The sequence below is a fragment of the Urocampus carinirostris genome, chromosome 8, assembly GCF_059441175.1.
Source record: "Urocampus carinirostris isolate Australia breed hairy pipefish chromosome 8, RoL_Ucar_1.0, whole genome shotgun sequence".
Taxonomy (NCBI): Eukaryota; Metazoa; Chordata; class Actinopteri; order Syngnathiformes; family Syngnathidae; genus Urocampus; species Urocampus carinirostris.
The window spans coordinates 9015137-9035362 of record NC_142356.1 but is presented as its reverse complement, the minus strand read 5'-3'; the positions used below and the strand labels follow the sequence as shown (position 1 = coordinate 9035362).

Sequence of the window (20226 nt, the reverse complement as noted above, 5' to 3'; positions counted from 1 at the left end):
GCCGCACAGTTTGTACACTAGCAATTGAATAACTAGATTAACTCGGGCTCTGAGCTGGAGTGGATGAATGGAGGCTAATCTGGAGTTAAAACGTTCCTTTCTTTTACTCAATATCTTTTATGTCACCTGGAAAAACGACGGCGTGAGACGAAGAGAAATATTGTCCACACCAAATAAATTAGACTTTGGCCTTTTTTCTTTGAAGTCAAATATTAACCTTCATTCGGGCTTGACTTTGATATCTTTTAAGAGTTGTTTGGCCCAAAAATGAAAAGAGAACTGACATCATATTTTCAACTACTGGGGTCGAGTCACTTTTGGGCACATCCCAAAACAGTTTTTTTCAACAATTAACTCTTGTATCATTCATTGGAGCAATTAAGCAAGATAATTTGCAATTTGTAAATAAAACAAGATTTTGCCATATTTAGTTCCCCTTACTGATGGTTTCTGTTTTTGCGAGAACAGAGTGATAATGCCAACCTTTTCGTGTGTCAGTGCACACAAAGAAGTGCCTCGGCCACCTGCCGAGGGTCTGCCCCTGCAAACAATGAAATGACCCCCATTCCGCGAATTGACAAAACAGTGCCTTGCTAGCAAGACAAATGTTTAATACAAACAAAGATCGGCATTCATTATTCTCTTCTCGGCTGTGTGACATTTGAGTACACGGACTTTGCTGTCAATTCGGGAGCCTTGAACAATTTATGTGACAGACAGAGGAACCTAAACTATCTCTTTTGATGTCACCGAACTATTCTAGAAGTCTGGCAGAGCGTTTGAAAAAAATAATGAGATGCAGGGATGATTGAACGATGGTAAAGCTGTGGAAATGTTGCTTCTATTTTTTTTTGTCCGGTTGTTTAGCAAAGTCTTAAGTTGGTTCAAAATAAACTATTGTGATCTGTCTGTGATTTAGTTATCAAATCTGTCATCTGTCTCCTTTTGCTTCCAGTATAGAAACGACGTTTTGGTGGCTGGCAGAGTTTTGTGTGATTTGCGTCCCCACTATGCATTCTTGTAAAGCCTTAAAAATCCCACCTAAGTGTTTTTGCCGTGGGAACACAGGTCCCCAAAAAAAACGATTACTGTTCTATTTTAGGCTTCCAGTCTGACAACAAACCCAGTCTTGTTTGTCTTCCTGTCTGTTTAGTTATCTTCACTGTGCTTCTTTTGTGTTTTTATAGCGTGTCTGTGTCATATGTTCGTAACCCGTAAAGAATTCAACAGGAGTTTACTACCTTGAGAAGAATTAGATGCTGATTGTGACGTGCAGTATTGGTTTTGTTATTAATAGCAAATACAGCACTTAATTCATTCTAGCCAAAGGGCTTTTATGCTATAACCAAATTGCTAAATTGGTTGCTGACACGTTGGTGTTGATAAGTTTGAAAAACATATTTATGGTCTTGTGCTGTTATGGTGGTTTTGTACAAGGCATCTCAAAACAGGGTTTTTCTGTACTACTGTAAAAGTGTGTTCGTGAAAAAATGTATAATGTGATTGGTAGCCCCCTTAAGATTTGATAAAATGTTGTCGGCACCAGTTCTCACTTTTGGCTTGGGATTCATTTCTGGTCTCTCCTGTTTAACGGCTACTCAGTTTTTATAATATTTATAACATAGCGCCACTCTTTAGCTGTGTCTGATTTTGGGTGGTTTAATTACCTTTAATGACTGCAAAACAGTAAATTTTGTATTCAACAGTAGTCACCTTGTACTAATGAATCGCTGTACGCGTCATCCACTTAAAAACAAAAGCCTGGGTTGCTCCTCTCACATACAGAAGGGTCAAATTCCATCCATTCATTTTCCAAACCACTTTTCCCCCCTTAGCTCAGCTTTATTTGGGCAGTGAACCATTCAGCAAACTTTCCTAATTTAGCAGATTATTTAGTAGCCTAACAAAGGTGGGATGCTGGCAGTTTGAATAAGATTAGCAGAAAGCCATGACTGGGACGTGAGATATTAACACCCAAGACACACACCCTGTTGTGGTGGAAGCTATTGTGATCGTCCAACAGCAAGTATCAGTAATGTCACACCATCCAGTGGCACAGTCGTCACCAAACACCTGATCATTTCTTTGTCCTAAGCCATGTCTCTCTGCCAACACACTCAGTCTCTGCAATTTGCTGTTTTTCGAGTTTAGTCTCTGATGTACCAATTTAGCAGGATAATAAAAAATAATACCCTTAAATGCTACTCCTTTTCCACCCACCAAAATTTACTTATTGCACACTATTGTTCAGTAAAGCTGCGCTGGATTCATTTTTTTAAATCACAAATACCACCTGAAGAAGAGAAATTTTGACTAGAGAGGTTTTTGTGCCCGAGTTTCAGGGTCTGTAAGAGTTTTGGTGTGGGAGCCTCCACACAGCCATGACTAGCTCCTCCCTGCACTGTGCTTTATCCAGGCCAGCATTCCTGGTAATCCAAGATGTTACCTGTGCAATTTGTTGTGTTTGAGTCGTTCCTTTAGTGGAAACAAGTGAAATGCCTTTGGGTTTATGTAAAACATAGCAGCCATATTGATACGCTTTGCATTGATGTATGCACTGTATACAAGCCCAGGTCTGTTGTAAAAGTTCCCTGTCACAAAGGCTGTACTATTTCCAACCCAGGTTACAATGCTGCCTTTCAATTTGGGCCCCACCGCCGAATAACATGTCTTTTTTTTATATATATCGTTCTCATGCACTCATGGCCACTTCCATATGTTAGTGCAAATACAATCTGACAGTCTATAGTTAAAAAAGAGCTGCACAATGTTTATGTAACCTGTCAACTCACCTGTGATTATTTTCCTTTTTCACAAGCTCAACGGGAGTCATTTAGTTTTTCAAGGTTGGATTGACCTCATAATGGTGGTCACAACAAGGCTGTGAACCATTCTGGGGATTACTGTATGTTTCCAGAAGAGCATGACAGAGAAACTTGAGAAAGTGCTGGAGAGAACTTTTAATTTTAATGTTTGAATTTCAGATATGTGGGTTTTTTTTGTGTGTGACAACTGCCCTGGAGCTATATTGACACAGATATATGTCAGGATACAGACCAACTTTCTGTGAAGTTAACCTGCAACTTTGGAAAACAACATATTTTTAGGAGGTTGAAAGTTTGCTTATTCTAATTTCGGTGGTGTGAGTCAACCTTTTTCCCAGATTATTGTGCGTTTAAAATAAACTGATGGTGAAATATGAGTCATGGATTCCCCTGTGACGCAAAACAAATCAATTTAAATCCTATCCCAAAGTGTTTTTGTTGTATGCAAGTCGTAGTATTGTGGAGGAGGCAGGAGACTTGGCTGCTGTTTGAAATTTCTGGTTAAATCATTAATGCTGATGACATAATGTTGTTATTAAATCTGGAAGCAGAATGAACTCTGCTTCTTTAGTTTACTGCTTCTGTTATATTCTTTTGTAGACTCAATGATAGTCACTTCTTTCCCAATGTTACTTTTGTAATAGTTTTGTCCTTTTTTTCTCTTTAAAAAGGACCTGATTGACAGCAATGTTGGTAAATCCTGCACCTGACTAAATTGTTACTATTTTTAATATTGAAATTTACATTCCATAGATAAAATAAATAAACCACAAAGATCATCTGTTGTGTTACTATTTCTGCTGCTTATTTTTGTTTAGTCGCGTAGTACATTAACTATCCAGATGCCCTGCATGTGCACTTTCCGGCAGTGAATTAAATTTCGTCACAGTAATTTAGTTTTACTGTCATTGGTCATTGATGGTATCTTCAGGAAACCTTAATGTTATAATTAAATTCTGGAAACATTAGCTTATCAAGTTTACTTGCTATTGCTAATATAAGTGTTGCTCTGATGTTAATATTAACTGTGACTCGAATTTGAATATATTTTGTTAAGAAATCCCCTGTTAAAACACAGTATTAGGTCTAAAACATCTCAGTATTCAGAAAAATTATGATTATTTCATTTCCTTGCAAGTTTACTTCCCAAAGAATGCCAAATGGACTTTGAGAATTTTGTAGCATCCCTGCTCTCGACCTTCTGAATGAATTTGAGATGACAGAAGCAGCCTACTGGCGATAGCTAGGCCTGAACATCAGAGGCGATGCATTAAATGCACTTGCTAGTATTTTGGTGCTGCCAATGTTTGAGTTGGCCAGCGGCAAAAAGGGATGAACAGAGGGCAGGAGAGTTACATATTTTGAAAAAGCATTTCACGATTCCATATAAACATTCCTGCTGCAGTTTCTCTCCTCGCTTCAGTTTTTGTATTCCTTTCTGTCCTCCATCCGTCCATCTTATTTCTCGCTGCCTTGTTTTCCCTTTCCTCATCCAGTATTCTATTTATTACACTGACTCACTCTGATTCCGATCAATGTGGTTTATTTCCAATTGAATTAGGTTTAAGAGCCTCGGTGTCGTGTTTGATTGATTATTGTTGTGTTGCTTGGTTTGTCTATATGTTTGTGGCGATTATGACGATTCAATTAATTTTAATAATCATTGTCTTTATGATAAGGTATCTGGCTCAACTTTATTTGGATTGGAGAATTAAACATTGAAAATTTAAAAGGACTTTAGTAATCTAATTTTAAATTTGTGACCTGGTTTTTCCATTCAGGACATTTGCATGGCAACTACACTAAGCAGGTATTTGCCGCCCGTTGTGTTGTCGTCCCACTTTAAGAGCGGTTGCTATGTTTCGTTCCATATCAAACAATGTCCCTGTGGGACATAGGTCTCAACTGGAAACCTGGTACATAACTGTTAGGAAGGATCTTTTAAGTATGAACTGGGTCCCATAAACAATATAAGTGATTGGATCTGCCTCCATGTTCACTCATCTCAACAGATTGGACTCAAAATACGGAACATGTTAATCGTATGTTGCTATTTAAAACAAGCAACTTTAACATGTCTTTATTTAACGGCGACACACCTATTGTGTCAGATGCTTTGGTTGTAAATTGTGGTTGCACTCTTAAAAAGAAACGACTGTCAGAAATCCTGCCAAGAGAAATGCTACAACGTAGAAAGCATACATCTTTTGTTGGGGCACTTCAGAAACAAAACTCACCTTTCCCTCACGTTCAATCAATTAAAGAAATGGAACATTTTTTATTTTTTGTAAATCTGCACGCGTAAGTGACTGATATCATTAGTCTGAATGTCGTCTTTTTATCAACGTGGTCATGTAGTGCTTTTTAAAAATACCCTAAAAGTTTATAAACAAACATGTCGAAAGATCAGGTGAACCTATTACCGCATTTGCAACTGTGTTTCAATGTTACATCGGACATTTTCTCTAGATTTCGGTCTTGACTACTTGCACCACCTTTTTGCACAACTTCCTTGCATTTTTGATGTTGCTACTCTTTAGCAATATTTGAATTCCTCTGCTCTCTTTCCAATCTAATCACTTCTTCACCTGCACCTCCCTTTTGTAGGCTGCTTTCTTTCAGCTGCTCCGGCATGCTGGGATAAGGCTTGCATCACACGAGATTGAAACATTTCAATGCAGTGTGGCAGGACCTGTGGCCTATGACCTGTCAACCTTTTCATCCCTTTTCCTCATAGCCCAACCTTGTTTTGGGTTTAAGAACATTCCACACATAGGGGATTTAATGATGCTAATCTTCCTTGAAACATGACTCAAAAAGCTGCCCACAAAATGTTAACCGTGCCTACGAATGTGCTTTTAGAAATGTACGCATGTCCCCAAAGAAAAGCAAACATTTTGTGGTATTTTAATTGATTAAATATAACTCTGAAAACATGAGTAGATAAAAACAATGCATTTAAAAATAGATTACAATGTTAATGAGGTTTGTAAAAAGAAAAAAAAAACTTAAGTGACATCCATAAGATGCAGTGCTCTGGGAGAAAAGAATAAAAGCAAAATTCTAAGAAGCTTTTAGTTTAGGTGTGTCCTTTTTTTCAACTATAGCAGTAACTCTGGCTGCCACGGATGATACGTGTAATATTTGATGATTGTTGAAGATTTTCTAAATTCATTGATGAATACCCTAAAATAAAACTGATTTTATTTTAGTCCCTGTATTCCCAAATAGTTGGAAATTAAGATTGTAGAACATGTAAACTGATTACAATTGATGTAGTTGTTTGGCCCATATAATGTCTTTTCATACAGTGCACAAAAAAGATGATTATTTACAAAGTACAAATACTGGCGCCGTGCCGAAGCCCAATTCCTTACGAATTTGTAAAAAAATAAAATGTCACCTATATAATTCTATACATTGATGAAATGGAAGTCAGTGACTCATCATTAAGGAGGATTAAAATCGGCAAATATTAATTGTATCCGTTCAATTTTTTATTTTAAAAAAAAAAAGCTATTTTGTTACTCCACTACCATATTTTTTTGTATGTAACGCACACCCCTATTTTTTGAATCATATTTGGCATAAAAATTTGTTTCACTCATTATCAGCTCAAACTAAACATTTAAAATAGCAAACATTGGTAATGATTACAATTATGTATTGACAACATAAACTATGAACACAATATCAACATACAATGTACAGTATTTATTTATGGCCTCAAGTCTAATTTATCATCAGATATACCAGAGAGTTGTTTCCCTTGTTTTGATTTTTTGTGTTTATATCATACAGGGCAACTTTCTGAATTCTCCGTTCTCTAAAATTTGTCTCTGGTACCGTAAAAATGATGTTATGCAGTAATGAAATAAAATATAATGCCTCATCGTACGTTATCTATATCACTAGAGGTCATGTGGTGAGCAATACCACGCCTTCACCACCACAACCTGGGTTCGATTCCCGTCGCATCAAATGTTTTGCATTTGCGGTCAGCTATGTTTTTTTTACTGATAAATCATTGCACAAATACGGTTATATACTACAGTAAAACCTTGTGTGTAACACACACTCAAACTTTCTTTTTAATTATTTTTGGGGTAAGAAGAATGTGTTCTACATGAATAAAGTTTTCTGTGAATTTCTTTCGTGATCCACTTCTATCAGTAACACTGTTGAAATATTTCTGTCATTATTTCGTTAAACCTATTAAATATTATTATATGTAGATATTAAATGATCTTATGCAATGTTGTCCCTTCTCTCGCTATCATTCTCCAGTATAGTGAGGGAGAGAGGCACTTTCCGGTCATCATGTGCACGCAAGCTTATCCCGACGCCTTACCCAGTAGCCCGCTGTTCTCCAAAGATTTCGATGAAGATGAGGCCAAGGAGAGAGACTCTGATAGAGACAGTGCAGTGGAGAGCACCCAAGGGTCCGACACCTCCGAGGGTCCTACCCGACTTGGAGATAAAGAAGATATTTTAGGGGATCTCTTCTTTCCTGCCGAGAAGTGAGGAATATCTCATTTTGGGTGTTTTATTGTTCGATTTCACTCACATTGCTTTGTTCGTGTCACCTCAAGGTCAAGAGGCACAAGCAACTCTGTGATTTCTGACCTGTCGACGCGCTCCTCTGCTTCCCTGAACGAGGAACAGTTTGAGGACTACGGGGAAGGAGATGAGCCTGATTACGCTTCTAGCAGTCCCTGTCTAGATGATGAGGCACGCATTAATGGGTACTCAGATCTTGGCTCATCTGTATCCTCAAGGTAAGACCTTTTAAACAATTCATGATTTGTTACACAGCACATTGATTGAAAATTTGAAGAACCCAATTAGAGATTAAATGTCTCAAAAGAATGTTTTCTTTAGAAACTGAACTAATAATCATTAGCTTTTTACACAGGTAAAACAAAATACACAAAAAGAAAATATATATTTACAGTAAGTCTTGCAAAATTCAACGCTTGCCAGATGGTTGCGTTCTCCATCACCACCTTGCCGGAGTTCATCATTCATTTCACAGTGCATAATTTTCACTTGGTCAAGTGTTGCCATCCCTTTCTGGTGTTTACTTTCATGTGTCTCCCTCTTCCCTTGTCTGGTAAAAATGGTTACTACTTCACCTGTTTGGAAAGTCAACGTCAAGATTGTATTGGAGGTTTTTTTTGGGTGGAGATGAACAGAACTTAATCTATAGAGTTATTTAAATAAGCAGCAGTTGGTTTCTCGTAAATGTTACATAGAATATGCTCTCTACACTTTCATTACCTGATTTATAGCTTTGTATTTTTTGCCTCCAGTACCACATTAATATTTAAGCTGCAGATTTTATTTCCTCGGATTAGAAATCCTGATCTTAAGCTGCCCTTTCCTTATTTTTTCAAATGAAATTTGACTGCATATGATGAAACTCTACTAAAGACACTCCTTTTTACTTGGGGTAAGAAGTAGATTTCCATTAAAGTAATTGGATCAGGCCCAATTCATTAAACCTCTATTTTTTAAGTTGGCTGGCAGTAAATATGTTTAATTAAAACTATAACTGCTTCAGTATTGTTGTGTTGCTTAGCAAGTGTACAGAAGTTGGCAGCAAGCTTTGACGCAAGTCCCTATTTAAAATACAGACATCCCTTTTCTCATGACAACAGAGTTGTTTTGAGAAATTGATTGTAGTTTGTGTACCGGTACATTCTCTATCACTTGCATACATGGATTGATTGATGGACATTTTTATTTTTTACACAGTTTATCGAATGCAAAGTCATAATGAATTCTAAATCAACAATTTAAAAAATAGAGAAAACTGAAAGAAAAAAAGGGCTTTCTCTTTTACAGTCCAGACACTTTTAACATCAATCAAATCATGTGACCAATTCTAACAAGGTAGTACAGTATATGTAAAATAAATCCTAATTCATCCGAATTTAAATAGAAGAAAATAAAAATGAACACCTAATATGAAGTCAAATAATACATGAGCACTCTACAATTCTGTTGCTAAACAAAGCAGTTGTGTTAAGGCAAATTCCAACTTGCCTTTTCAAAGTTTTTTTTTGCTTTTATGTCGGGAAGAAAACCCTATAGCAAATGTACTTTTTATAATTGCGTGTCAGTATGAAGACATTAGGTATTACTGTGTCAACCGCAAACGAGTCAATAGAGATGTCAGAGTTGAACTACTTTAAAAGGGATACACCCAATGTACAGGGACAATAATTACAGCCAAGATATGTAAAGCAGATATGTGGTTATGTCAATTGTTTTCACGGTGCATCATTCACATAGTTACTTATAATTATGATCAAAGGATATAGATGTCGCAGGTTCCTCCGTGCTATATGTCGAAGTGTCCATGGGCAAGACACTGAATGCCTAATGCCCCCGATAGCAGGTAGTTGCCTTGCCATTGTAAAGCGCTTTGGGAGGGCTTCATTGACTTGAAAAGTGCTTTATAAATGCAGACCATTTACATTCTACGCACGAAATACATTTTTACCTAAGGTCACAGAACATTATTCTGTAAGATTTGCATGCCTCATCTGGCAGCCAGTAAAGTTCCCTTAAACGTGTTTGTGTGTCAACAGTGCGGGCCAGACACCTCGCAGGGCGCGTCAACATTACCCAAGTGAGATGGTGGATGTCTACTGTTCTCAGTGCAGCAAAAAAGTCAACCTACTCAATGATCTGGAGGCACGTCTTAAGAATCTCAAGGCCAACAGGTAAAATGCTGTCGCTCTGTCCATAATGACGGATCCAAACCACCGTATGTTCTAGTAATCCACAAGTAGTTTGTTTATGGTAGAAACTGTGTCTTGACACATGAACTCACACATCCAAGTATTAAGGCCTAATTCATTCTTACATAAGGCTTACTTACCTCACCTAGCAATGCAGCAGGAAATCTATTATTGGAAACACAATCCAAGGAGTTACCCAAATTAGCCGTCCCTACCTGCCCCATTCATTTATATCAGATTCCGCTTAGCTGATTTTGCAGAAAATATGTCTATTCCAACAGGATACTTCATGTTTTTATTGTATAAATAACAAAATAGTCATGGGCAGAAAGGTGAGATATTGCTGGAATAACTATAGTTGCAAGAGAAGTTTTTGTTCAATTAAAGGGGGGGGGGGCATTGAAGCGTAGATAGATTTAGCATTTGCATCTGGGTCATTTCAAAGAGGGTACAAATTCCTAAAATCTGAAGTTGTTTTTTTTGTATGGGGATCTTCCACCCTATTTTTGTTTTTGGCGTCCCAGACCCCATTTATGGCACACCACTTGCTGTTTTTTTTTTTTTACCTCTGCTTTGTTGAAAGAGAGCCATCTCTATGGCAATTTACTGATGAATCCTTCCCTCTCTCTCTATCTCACACACTTTTTTGGTGCAGCCCCAGCAGGAAAATCTCCAGCACAGCATTTGGCAGGTAAGAAACACAGCTTGTTCATGTTTTCTTTGGGGAGTTCCATGTTTGTTGAATTATTTATTTGGAGGACTTTTAAGAGCAAAACTGCACTGCGTCATAGTGAGAGCTATTTTAATGGACTCTTGTAAGAACAGAAAATATATGCACCTGATTTTAACCTATTCAAGAATTTTACATTCTGACGTCCCTCCGTAAGATATAGATGAAGATGTATACAGCATCATTATATTCTGATATGTTTTTTGATTCAGATTATTTGATTGACAGTGATACAAATACAAGAAATACATAGTGGTGACCCAGCTGTAACAAATAACAATCGTCATTGCCCTACCCGCAACCTTTTTTGAATATACAAATTCGATTTGTAAAAATGCTTATCTTACGGGGAAAAATATTTTAATAACCTCATAAGCAGCTTTTAATAGGCATACATAATGTATGAGAGATTTCATTTAATTATGTAGTGGGAATTCCTCTGGAATTAATCTCCACTGCCTTTCCAAATCCCCATCGCAAAGTTAAAGCAGTTTTGAATTCTGGTTACATTTGACATATTCTTTGTTCTGACTCATGGACGAGGCATCAATAGTTTGCTAGTTGTCTACGTCAACTCAGGACACACCAGATGATAAGGTTTAACAACTTCCTTATCTCTCGTCCCCCACGTGCAACGTTGTACTTAAACAGCTAGTTAATTAATAACCTTGTATTGCAATAAAACCATTGGCACCTCAAACAGAACATGCCGTAAAATCTTGGCTCCAGGCTACACCGTCTTTGGTGAGATGTTTTGTATGCTTTGTCCACCCCACCAATTCAATTATAGTGACAGTGTGAAAATGGCCTGTCAGAGCTGATCTATGTTTTCAATATAGATCTTGATACCCACACTGTCCTCTTTCTCTCGCTCTCTCTGTGTCTGCATTGGTTCCTTCTTATTTTATTGTCCTCATTATCTGTTCCTTTTTTTAGTTTCCTCTTTTAAGTTTCCCTAAGAATGAGGGGCCGCTGTTGTCCTTTAAAGGCGTCATGCACACAATTAAAATGTCAATTTAGACATAAAAACACCTTCATGGCTCTGCTGTAACAACGTGTACTATCTTTAACACTATTTACACTACTTTCGCTGACTGACATTGGCCTCGGGTGTAGTCGCCTGTCATTATGCCTTCCTTGAAGAGATATTTGTCCTGCCGTGAACGTTTTGTTCCAGTCATGTCATGTTGTGTGTTTGAGCAGGCAGCTGCTACACAACAGCAACTTGAGTAGCAGCAACGGCAGCACTGAGGACCTTTTCCGAGATAGCGTTGACTCTTGTGACATCGACATCAATGAGAAGGTATGCATTCAATTTAAAGTGACGATAGAGTCACTGTGTTTTCATTACTTAGGATCTTTTTACAGTTTTAAGGTGGACTGCACCTAGGATAAATATTGATAGATGAGCATGTACACTCATGTTTACACCTGTGTTTAAAATGTGTTTTTAATTGGTTCTAGAATGTGAAAAGGAATCTTCAGAATGTCCATAACATGTGAATGTTCAATTGGTATTGATCGACCTGTCCGTCTTTTCCAGGTAAATTCCTTGGAGAAGAAAGTATCGGAACTAGAAAATGAAATTTTGTTGACTGGTGATCTGAAATCTAAACTGAAGCAGGACAACACTCATTTAGTACACAGGTATTTTTCAAAACCGCGCTACACATTTACAAGCTTTTTGCAATCGTTGGTTTGCGTATTATATTGCATTTTGCTTCAATAACGGCAGAGTTAATGAGCTAGAAGAGCAGCTGAAGGACCAGGAGGCCCGCGAGAAGCAAAATCTGCTGGGCGAGTCGAAACGACACCGAGAGGCATTCAGCAAGATGGAAAATGACAAAAACACACAGATTGATCTGCTGAACAGCCGGTGAGAAATGAATTCACACTTATTGTTTAATAAGAGACATTCACCAATATTTATATAATACATCCTCCTGCTTGAATTGGCTGTTTATGTTTTCTACCTTTTAGACTTAAGCAGATAGAGGATGAGAAAAATGATATGCACTTCAGTATGTGCAGACTCAAGACACAGACGGAAAAATTGGACGAGGTAGATACTATTCATGTTTTCTTGAATAAGCTTGAAACTTATTTCAGGAGTTTTGCCTAAACCTGAGAGTTCACAAAAACTTTTTTTCTGCAGGAGAAGCAAAGGATGACCGATAAGTTGGAGGACACCAGTTTGCGCCTTAAGGATGAAATGGACCTGTACAAGAAGATGATGGACAAACTGCGGAAAAACAGGAACCAGTACCAGCAAGAAAAAGAAGCCATGCAGGAGGTGTGAACGAATATTACAGCACGGAAACTACCTTTTGCATACACTGCACTCACACCAAATTGCATTGCATGTCGATTGCTTTTGCGTAGCTAATCGAAGATCTGCGGCGAGAGTTGGAACATTTGCAGCTCTTCAAGCTGGAGGTAGAGAAGCCCGGACGGGGCCGCAGTTCATCTTCTGGTCTGTCCGAATACAACAGCAGGACCAGGGAGGTGGAACTGGAGTACGAAGTCAAACGGCTCAAGCAGGTCAATTTTATTGCCTTATAAACTCTATTCTTCTGTCAAGTATCTCCATCCATCCATTAAATTGCCGTGCTGCACTGCAAAATAACTTAACCCAAACGTCAAGAATGCATGTCTATTGCCAGACAATTTTGCAAATTTTATGTATCATTTTTCTTATTTTACTTCATTGCATTGTATTCGTTTTCTGAAAACTATGAATATATTTAAATTGGTTCATTTTATCGTAAAAGTCTGAAGATAACATTGCTAATTTAAAAGTTTTTAGTTTTTACTGCTACAAGAAATATACTTTTATTTTTACTTATCATATGTTATTAATAGCCGTGCGACTGGCTGGCAATTAGTTCAGGGTGTCCCCTGCCCTCTGCCCGAAGATGGCTGGGATGGGCTCCTGCACCCCCGCGGCCCTAGTGATGATAAGAGGTGCAGATAATGGATGGATGGATGTTATTAATATTAATTAGGTACAAAAGAAGAGACAATTGGAAATCGCAAATGATTTTCCATTTAAAGTGTCTTGCAGTTTTGCTCATTTTGATATTGTCATCTTTTAAAAATAAAATGATATAACACTTCTAAATTATCAACCTTTTCTGCCAAAGAAACAAGATTTTAGATTGTGTTCAGCGTGCAGATTAGAATATACAAGATACAACATTTATAATGAACATCAAATAAGTGAAATAGGATTATTGGGCCTGCAAAGTTGATCGATAATTCTCTATGTTGAACTCTGACGACATCATTTTATTTTTAATATACTTAAACATGACTTGGTTAGGAGATTTACATTGCTGTTTTACAACTATGCTAACGGCATAAATATAGCAAGTCAGCATTGTCCTTTGTGATATGAACGATGGCACATCTTGAAATGGGTTGTCAAGTTTCAATATCGTGACGTATTATTTGCAGTTTTAGCAAAGTGGACAGAGCGGTTGCAAAGTAAATATCGACAGTACCTTTATTTTCATGTGCTCAGGATCAGCTGTATGCAGGGTGTTAACATTGGGGAATTAACTTGCTATCTGCGTTTATTACTTTGAGAGTATTTTGGTCAAACTATGTACTCAATTTTTAAAATTATATTTTAGACTAGGGGCGACCAACCGTTTTGAAGCTGAAAGCTAATTTTTTTTCATTGATTGGCAGAATGGGCTACCAGTTTGATATGTGTTTCTAAAATAACAGGTGATCATGTTATTACTATTATGTTATTACCAGCGAGTAATAATGAAAATTAGGGTTGAATAGGTTAGAAATCAAATTTCCTAGAAAATTAAGATAACCCATCACTAGCAAGCTATTTTTGAAACCGGTCCGTGGGCTCCTTTGGTGAACCCTGTTTTAGACGAAATAAGGCCATCTAGAATGAGAAAAAAATGTCTGTAAAGCATCTCATAAGAACTCATCCAATGCTTGCCTGTACGCTTGTGTAAATGTCTATACTGTGTAGTCATTTACGTCCAAGGTCATCTCTTTCACCCTGAAATCCAGCAACCAGGGTTGCTGTAGGCAATGCTCCGTTTCGGTTTAATGCTCAGGCTGCCTTTTTGACCCCTCCATTTGACATTAACTACTAATCTCAGTGGAGGAGCATGAACCTGCTCCAGCTGACCCCGGGCTCACAGCCACAGTCTACTCCTAATGATAAAGTAGTGAGTCTAAGAAAAAGCAAATAGTTATCATGGTGCTTTTATAACACGCCAGGGAATGCAGGGCATAGAGGTAAGGTCCTAAACCCTAACCCGGGTCGGTAAAGGCAATCATTAGTTTGGGGTTCGGGCCGGGCTTTTTCTTTTAAAGCCCTCGCATTTTTTTCCTTACACCAATGGCTCCACTCTAGTTGCTTCTTTATCCACCGCTTTTCTTTTCTGTAATTGATGGCAGCTGTCATTTTTTATTCACCTCTCTGCTCCTCTGTCTGAGCTGCTTTTTTTAAAAAAAATCAGTCCGTCATTGTTCTTTATTGTCCCTCTCTCTTAAGAAGGTATTGCTGCTGTGGTTAATGGCGCAATTCAATTTCCACCCTGAAATGAACCCATCTACATGACCTTAAAAAATCCCCCTCAAATTACTAAAAGAAAACAAACATATTTTCTTATTTATTATTCTCCCCCTATTCAATTTAGCATGTATCTATTTTGATTGCCAAAATAGAGCAGCAAGAAGTAAAAGATAAACTAAAAACGGGTGAACTGAAAAGAAACACGCACCGGTAAGCGTGACGTTAGAATTTTATTCTTCATTTATTGTCTAGTTTGTGTATTTTCTCTTCCATCATTTCCTTTGATTTTCCATTTCCAGACTATAGAAAAAACTATATCATATATATTTTCTCATTTATCTGAGCTGCATAAATCTATTTAAAGCCTAGTGGGCTGCAGTATTTCTCCACATGATTAGGCATGTGCACATCAATATCTTTTTCGCGCTTGTTGTCTTGCATCTTATTCTTTGTCCCTGTGTTATTTTATTGTTGAAATGCATTTATTACGTTCATAAAATTATTATTTAAACCTTAAGAAACCATGTTGTTTTTTTCTACCCAATATACAACTGGATGAACTGTCTCTAAAAATTGCAGGCCATGACATTTTCATTAAGAAAAAGTGTTGAAACGTATCCATCCTTTCACTATAAAATATGAAATTTTGGGGGGGTTGGGTTGGTTCTGCGAAAAGTTAATTGCTCTGGGGGCGGCTCGACGAAATTATTAAATTTCGGGTTTGCTTCGGGTGCGGTCCTGTCAATCTAGTTAATTAGAAGGTGGTTCAGGTACACAACCTCTATACAAGCGGGCCAGGTTGGGTTGGGTCGGACTGGATTTTTTTTTTAGGCCCGATCTTACCTTTAGCAGGGTATGACTCATCACCTGCTTAATGCCCTGTCAATCCTGAGTGGTTTAATAACTGTGCCCTGCTTCTTTTGACACCAGGCGCCCAAGCAAGTGCACCAACTATTGCTTGAGGCTTTGTGATAAATGAATGAATGAATGCAATTTTATTCCGAACATTCGAAAACAAAATAGAACGAAAAGTCAAAAAACAAAAAATGATAATGTAACATGTCAAAAAGGAATAGGAAGAAGCATATGCTTATTTAGTCCTACACCTTCAACCTTAATAGTGTTTTACAGCTATATCTATTGTGTATTTACAAATAACAAACCCATAGGTTCTGTGGATTCACAGTCACTGTCATCATTATCATAAAACACTTCTTTCAAAGACATCCCTGTGACCCAAATATTTATTTCCTCCTGTGCAATGATCTGTTCCCAGGAGAACCAGAGGCTGAAGGAGCAGAACGACGACCTCAACGGCCAGATGCTCAGCCTGAGCCTGTACGAAGCTAAGAATTTGTTCGCCACGCAGACCAAAGCTCAGTCTCTGGCTGCCGAGATAGAAAACGCCTCCAGAGACCAGGTACATCCCACTAAGTATTCAGTGCTTCATGGTTTCCATATTTTATGGTACAGTCTAGTGGTGGGCCTTTAGGGCCTGTAAGGCCTTATTTTCCGGCCTATAAATATCGGAATCATGTGATGTTAATTATATTTTGGTTTTGAATTAGGTGTGGGCGATAAAAAAATAACAATCATTGTCAAATATTTTTTCCCACGATAGATAATAAAAACGTTTGATAAAAGTCGATAATTTAAACTATAATTACCACCTGACCACCGGAGAAAATGGCGTCGCCAATGCAATAAAAACTCAAGTTCCGGACCCACATTCAGGAGAATAAGAAGGTGACAAAGACCAGCCAATCATTTAACAGGAATAGCGGCTGACACAGTGAAAACGAAAGGACAACAAGCTGGTCAAAATGATTGATAAAAGAGATGAAGGATAACCCCCAGCATACCCATTCAAAACATGCTGAAAGAGTTGTAGACAGGAGAGGCCCTTCATCATCAGTTTTTTGGAGGTATTTTGGCTACTCAGGAGTTTGATTCCAAGACAACAGCGGTGATGTGCACTGCAAACTATGCCGAAAACTTGTGCCAACCAAGATGGGCAACACAAAGAATACGCTGAAAGAAAAACAATTCAGTCCCAAACGAGTGCTAGCAGACGTTCATCAAGCACCAGGTCTAGTGAGCAACAAACTGCTAGCTATCAAGGCACTACATGCGTATACCTGAAACCAATTCCCCCTATGAGAAGGTTAAACAAGTGAATACCGATTATTGGTTCCACATATTCATGAAATGCTGTGTAAAAGTTTGTCAACATGTTGTTCTGACATTAAAGTTTGGTTAAAGTAGCATCAGAGTTTGTAAACTTTCACTCAGGGAAAAATAGACTTAAAATATAATAGGAACAAAGGACATGATCATTATACTTGGGTCAGAAATCTACCTTCACAATCAGTTCTGCAGGCCCTGGAACATGAAATAAGGGTCAATTAAAGCTATTGGTTTTAGCCAATCAGCTTTTGAGTTGACGGAATGTCGGAGGTTTTACAAGCTCCTTTTAGCTGGGTGGTAATTGAAGTATCACAATTCATGCCCAGCACTACTTAAGGCTAAGGTCTGAAATGCACGGTCCGTCGCTATTGGAAACTGATTACTACACATGAAATTTTTTTTTTTTTTCATCTTCGCTGTTGGTTACAGTATTGGTATTTGTATTTTCACTTTTTTTTCCTCAATCAATCTTGATGCAACAAACATCACCTCCTAAAATGAAAAACAATTGCCCAACAAGACAAAGGGAGGACAGGTTGAAGGCAAAGGCTTATAAGAGACCCCTCACAAAATAACTTGGGGCGCTTCTTATATCAATCATTCAATCAGCATCAAATAATCATTGTTTGAATCCCGATATACAGTACATTTGAAAGTTTCTGGGGATTTTTTTCCTCATCCATCTCCCAATTTTCTCCAAAAATATTCCTTTTCTCATGTAAATTTTGAAATTGTACTGTACGTGATTAAACAAGATGAATAAAGGCAGTGAAATTATTTGGAAAAATATTTGAATGCATACATATTTTCTAAAAATAATGTGCATAAGTATTTAATGGCTCTGCGCAATGATTTTATGATAAATTGAAGGTTACGCAGTCGCTTATTTTTTTTTTTCCATTTTGTTATTTCTAGATTTTACATAGTGATCAATTTAATTTTTAAAAATCCATTTTGGGCCAAAAATGGTCACAAGATGTTTGGTGTAGTGTGAGAAAGATTCATTTAATTGAATCATCAAATCACATTTTTAAAAAGTCTTTCAAAGAGGTTTATCCTCAAAAATTAATCAATCAGCATGTATTTGTATAGCACTTTTCAAGCATAAGGACTGAAAGTAAACATACAAAAAACAATACAAGAAGAAGAAAAAAAAATCCTCTCCTTTTTCCCGGAACGGCAAATATAAAGACACACACAGTGGTTGGAATAAAAACAATATAAATAATAAAAATCGGGAAAAAAATAACAAATAAATAAAATGATGGCAAGACAGACTAACCGAGGGAGGCTCAAGCATACTGATGGCTCTCCAAAGGATTTTTCAGACAGCTGACAACACTCGACTCATGTCAATCTAATTTTCATTATCAAATACTTTAAACAGAAACACAGGCATGAAAAATCATACACATTCTTTTTTGCACCTCAGTATTTAGTGTAGTAGATTTTTGGCAATAACTGTGCAGTGGTGAAAAGGGCTGTATGAGTCTGCACAGGTATGAACTCCCTGGCATCTTCCTTCATTTGAGTCAATAGTGCAGCTATTGCGCAAGATAGAAATTTTCACTCCGGCTATTTCTAGCCCACCACTGACTTGTCCCACCCAAACCTGGATGAAAACGACAACCTATTACTGCAGATATGATAAAATGTTAGGCTAGACTTAATTATTTGTGCATCTATTTCAACAGTTAATGGAAGCCCTGAAAGAGCAAGAGGAAATCAACATGCGGCTGCGGCAGTACATGGACAAAATCATTCTAGCCATCCTTGATCACAACCCGTCCATTCTGGAGATCAAGAACTAGCAGGGATTCTCAGTCCGGAGAGATTGTACGGAACATTGACACTTTGTTATGTAACAGAAACCAGGATAAGGATATCTCCCCTTGCTGTTAATGGACTAAAAAACAGGACAACAAAGGGAGTGACTCTTCAACTTTATCCGTCCTTTTTCTACTCTGTGTTTTTTGGGGACTCAATGGAATTTTGTACTGGACTATGTGCACACTGGTATAAAAACAGGATAAGCATCTTTTGTAGATAATAGTAAAATGGCAGGCACTCTGTTAGTGGCTACATTTGGAGTATTTTTAGATAAAAAGAAAAGCAATTATCAAAAAATGTGGTACGAGTATGTGTTAAAAAAAGGTTGTGAAATATGGTAGAGGTGGTAAGAGCGGGGAGTATAATGCACCCAAACATAAAATGATTTAGATGAAAAAGTTATATTTGCTCTCAATAAGGTCTTCCAGAAAACCATGCTGTGTCACTCCCTTCTCTCAGTTTCATCACGTTGTCACTTTAGCCTCAGGAAGGAGCAGTCACCCAAGGAGTGTCCTTCAACTGGAATTTACGTAATAGCCATTATTGAGGATCTCCCCAATGCATTAACAGTACACGGCTGTAAGCAATAATGAGATGAGAGCAAGTTCGGCAGGGTGAAATGAATGTGACTTGTTTTGTTTTGGCACTGTGGACTGATAAAAGACAACATGATTGGATCGCCCCATTGGTTGTGTGTTTGAAACCTTCTGCGTTGTAAATATCATGAATGTAAATGTTGATGTGTGAAAAGGGACAATAATATGCTGTACTGTCGTTAACTGATACTTGAGGTTTGCTTCCTTGCACAAAAAATAGTTGTCCCTTGTCATGGTTATACATTCTGTCTGTGCCTTGGGAGAATGATTTTCAGAACGGCATGCTCAAGGTCTTAATCATTCTCCCCAGCTTGTAAATGTTATACGGTAATCAATTGTAAAAATGTGCCATTGGTTAGTTTTTTTTCTACAGGTCTTATCAGGAAATAACACACAATGGCTTAATAGTAATAATAGATGCATATAGCACAATGCATTTAGCGGTACATAGCGTTTTTTTCAATCGAAACATTTCATAGCACTGAAAGGGGGTGTGGATTTTGTTTTGTTATTTTTTTTTTTTACTTTTATTATGCTCACACAAAGTCGAGACTTATTTAAGTTTGCTTTATGGTCAGTAAACTGTCTTCCTAATCCAAGCTCAGTGGCGAGCATAGTATTTTTAACTTGTCCACAAATACCTGAGATTTTGTGTCTTGTTTAACAAATTGATTCACTTTGGCTGTTGCTTGGTACTATTACAGAGATTTAAATTAAAGGGGGAATATGGAGCTAGTTAAATAAAGTGCATTCAAATATT

At 37.6% G+C, this 20226-nt stretch overlaps 1 protein-coding gene across 1 annotated transcript in view; it reads left to right on the top strand.

Moving 5' to 3' along the window:
• rab11fip4b (RAB11 family interacting protein 4 (class II) b) overlaps positions 1-20226 on the top strand; it is a 24971-nt gene extending 4745 nt beyond the window's left edge. Inside the window, exons 2-13 of the mRNA XM_088341524.1 lie at positions 7113-7345; positions 7418-7603; positions 9422-9556; positions 10230-10265; positions 11508-11607; positions 11848-11951; positions 12040-12180; positions 12285-12366; positions 12460-12597; positions 12687-12845; positions 16130-16273; positions 18735-20226. Of these exons, the coding sequence (XP_088197650.1) occupies positions 7113-7345; positions 7418-7603; positions 9422-9556; positions 10230-10265; positions 11508-11607; positions 11848-11951; positions 12040-12180; positions 12285-12366; positions 12460-12597; positions 12687-12845; positions 16130-16273; positions 18735-18851 (1575 nt within the window). The 3' untranslated portion in view covers positions 18852-20226. The remainder of the gene's footprint in view (positions 1-7112; positions 7346-7417; positions 7604-9421; positions 9557-10229; positions 10266-11507; positions 11608-11847; positions 11952-12039; positions 12181-12284; positions 12367-12459; positions 12598-12686; positions 12846-16129; positions 16274-18734) is intronic.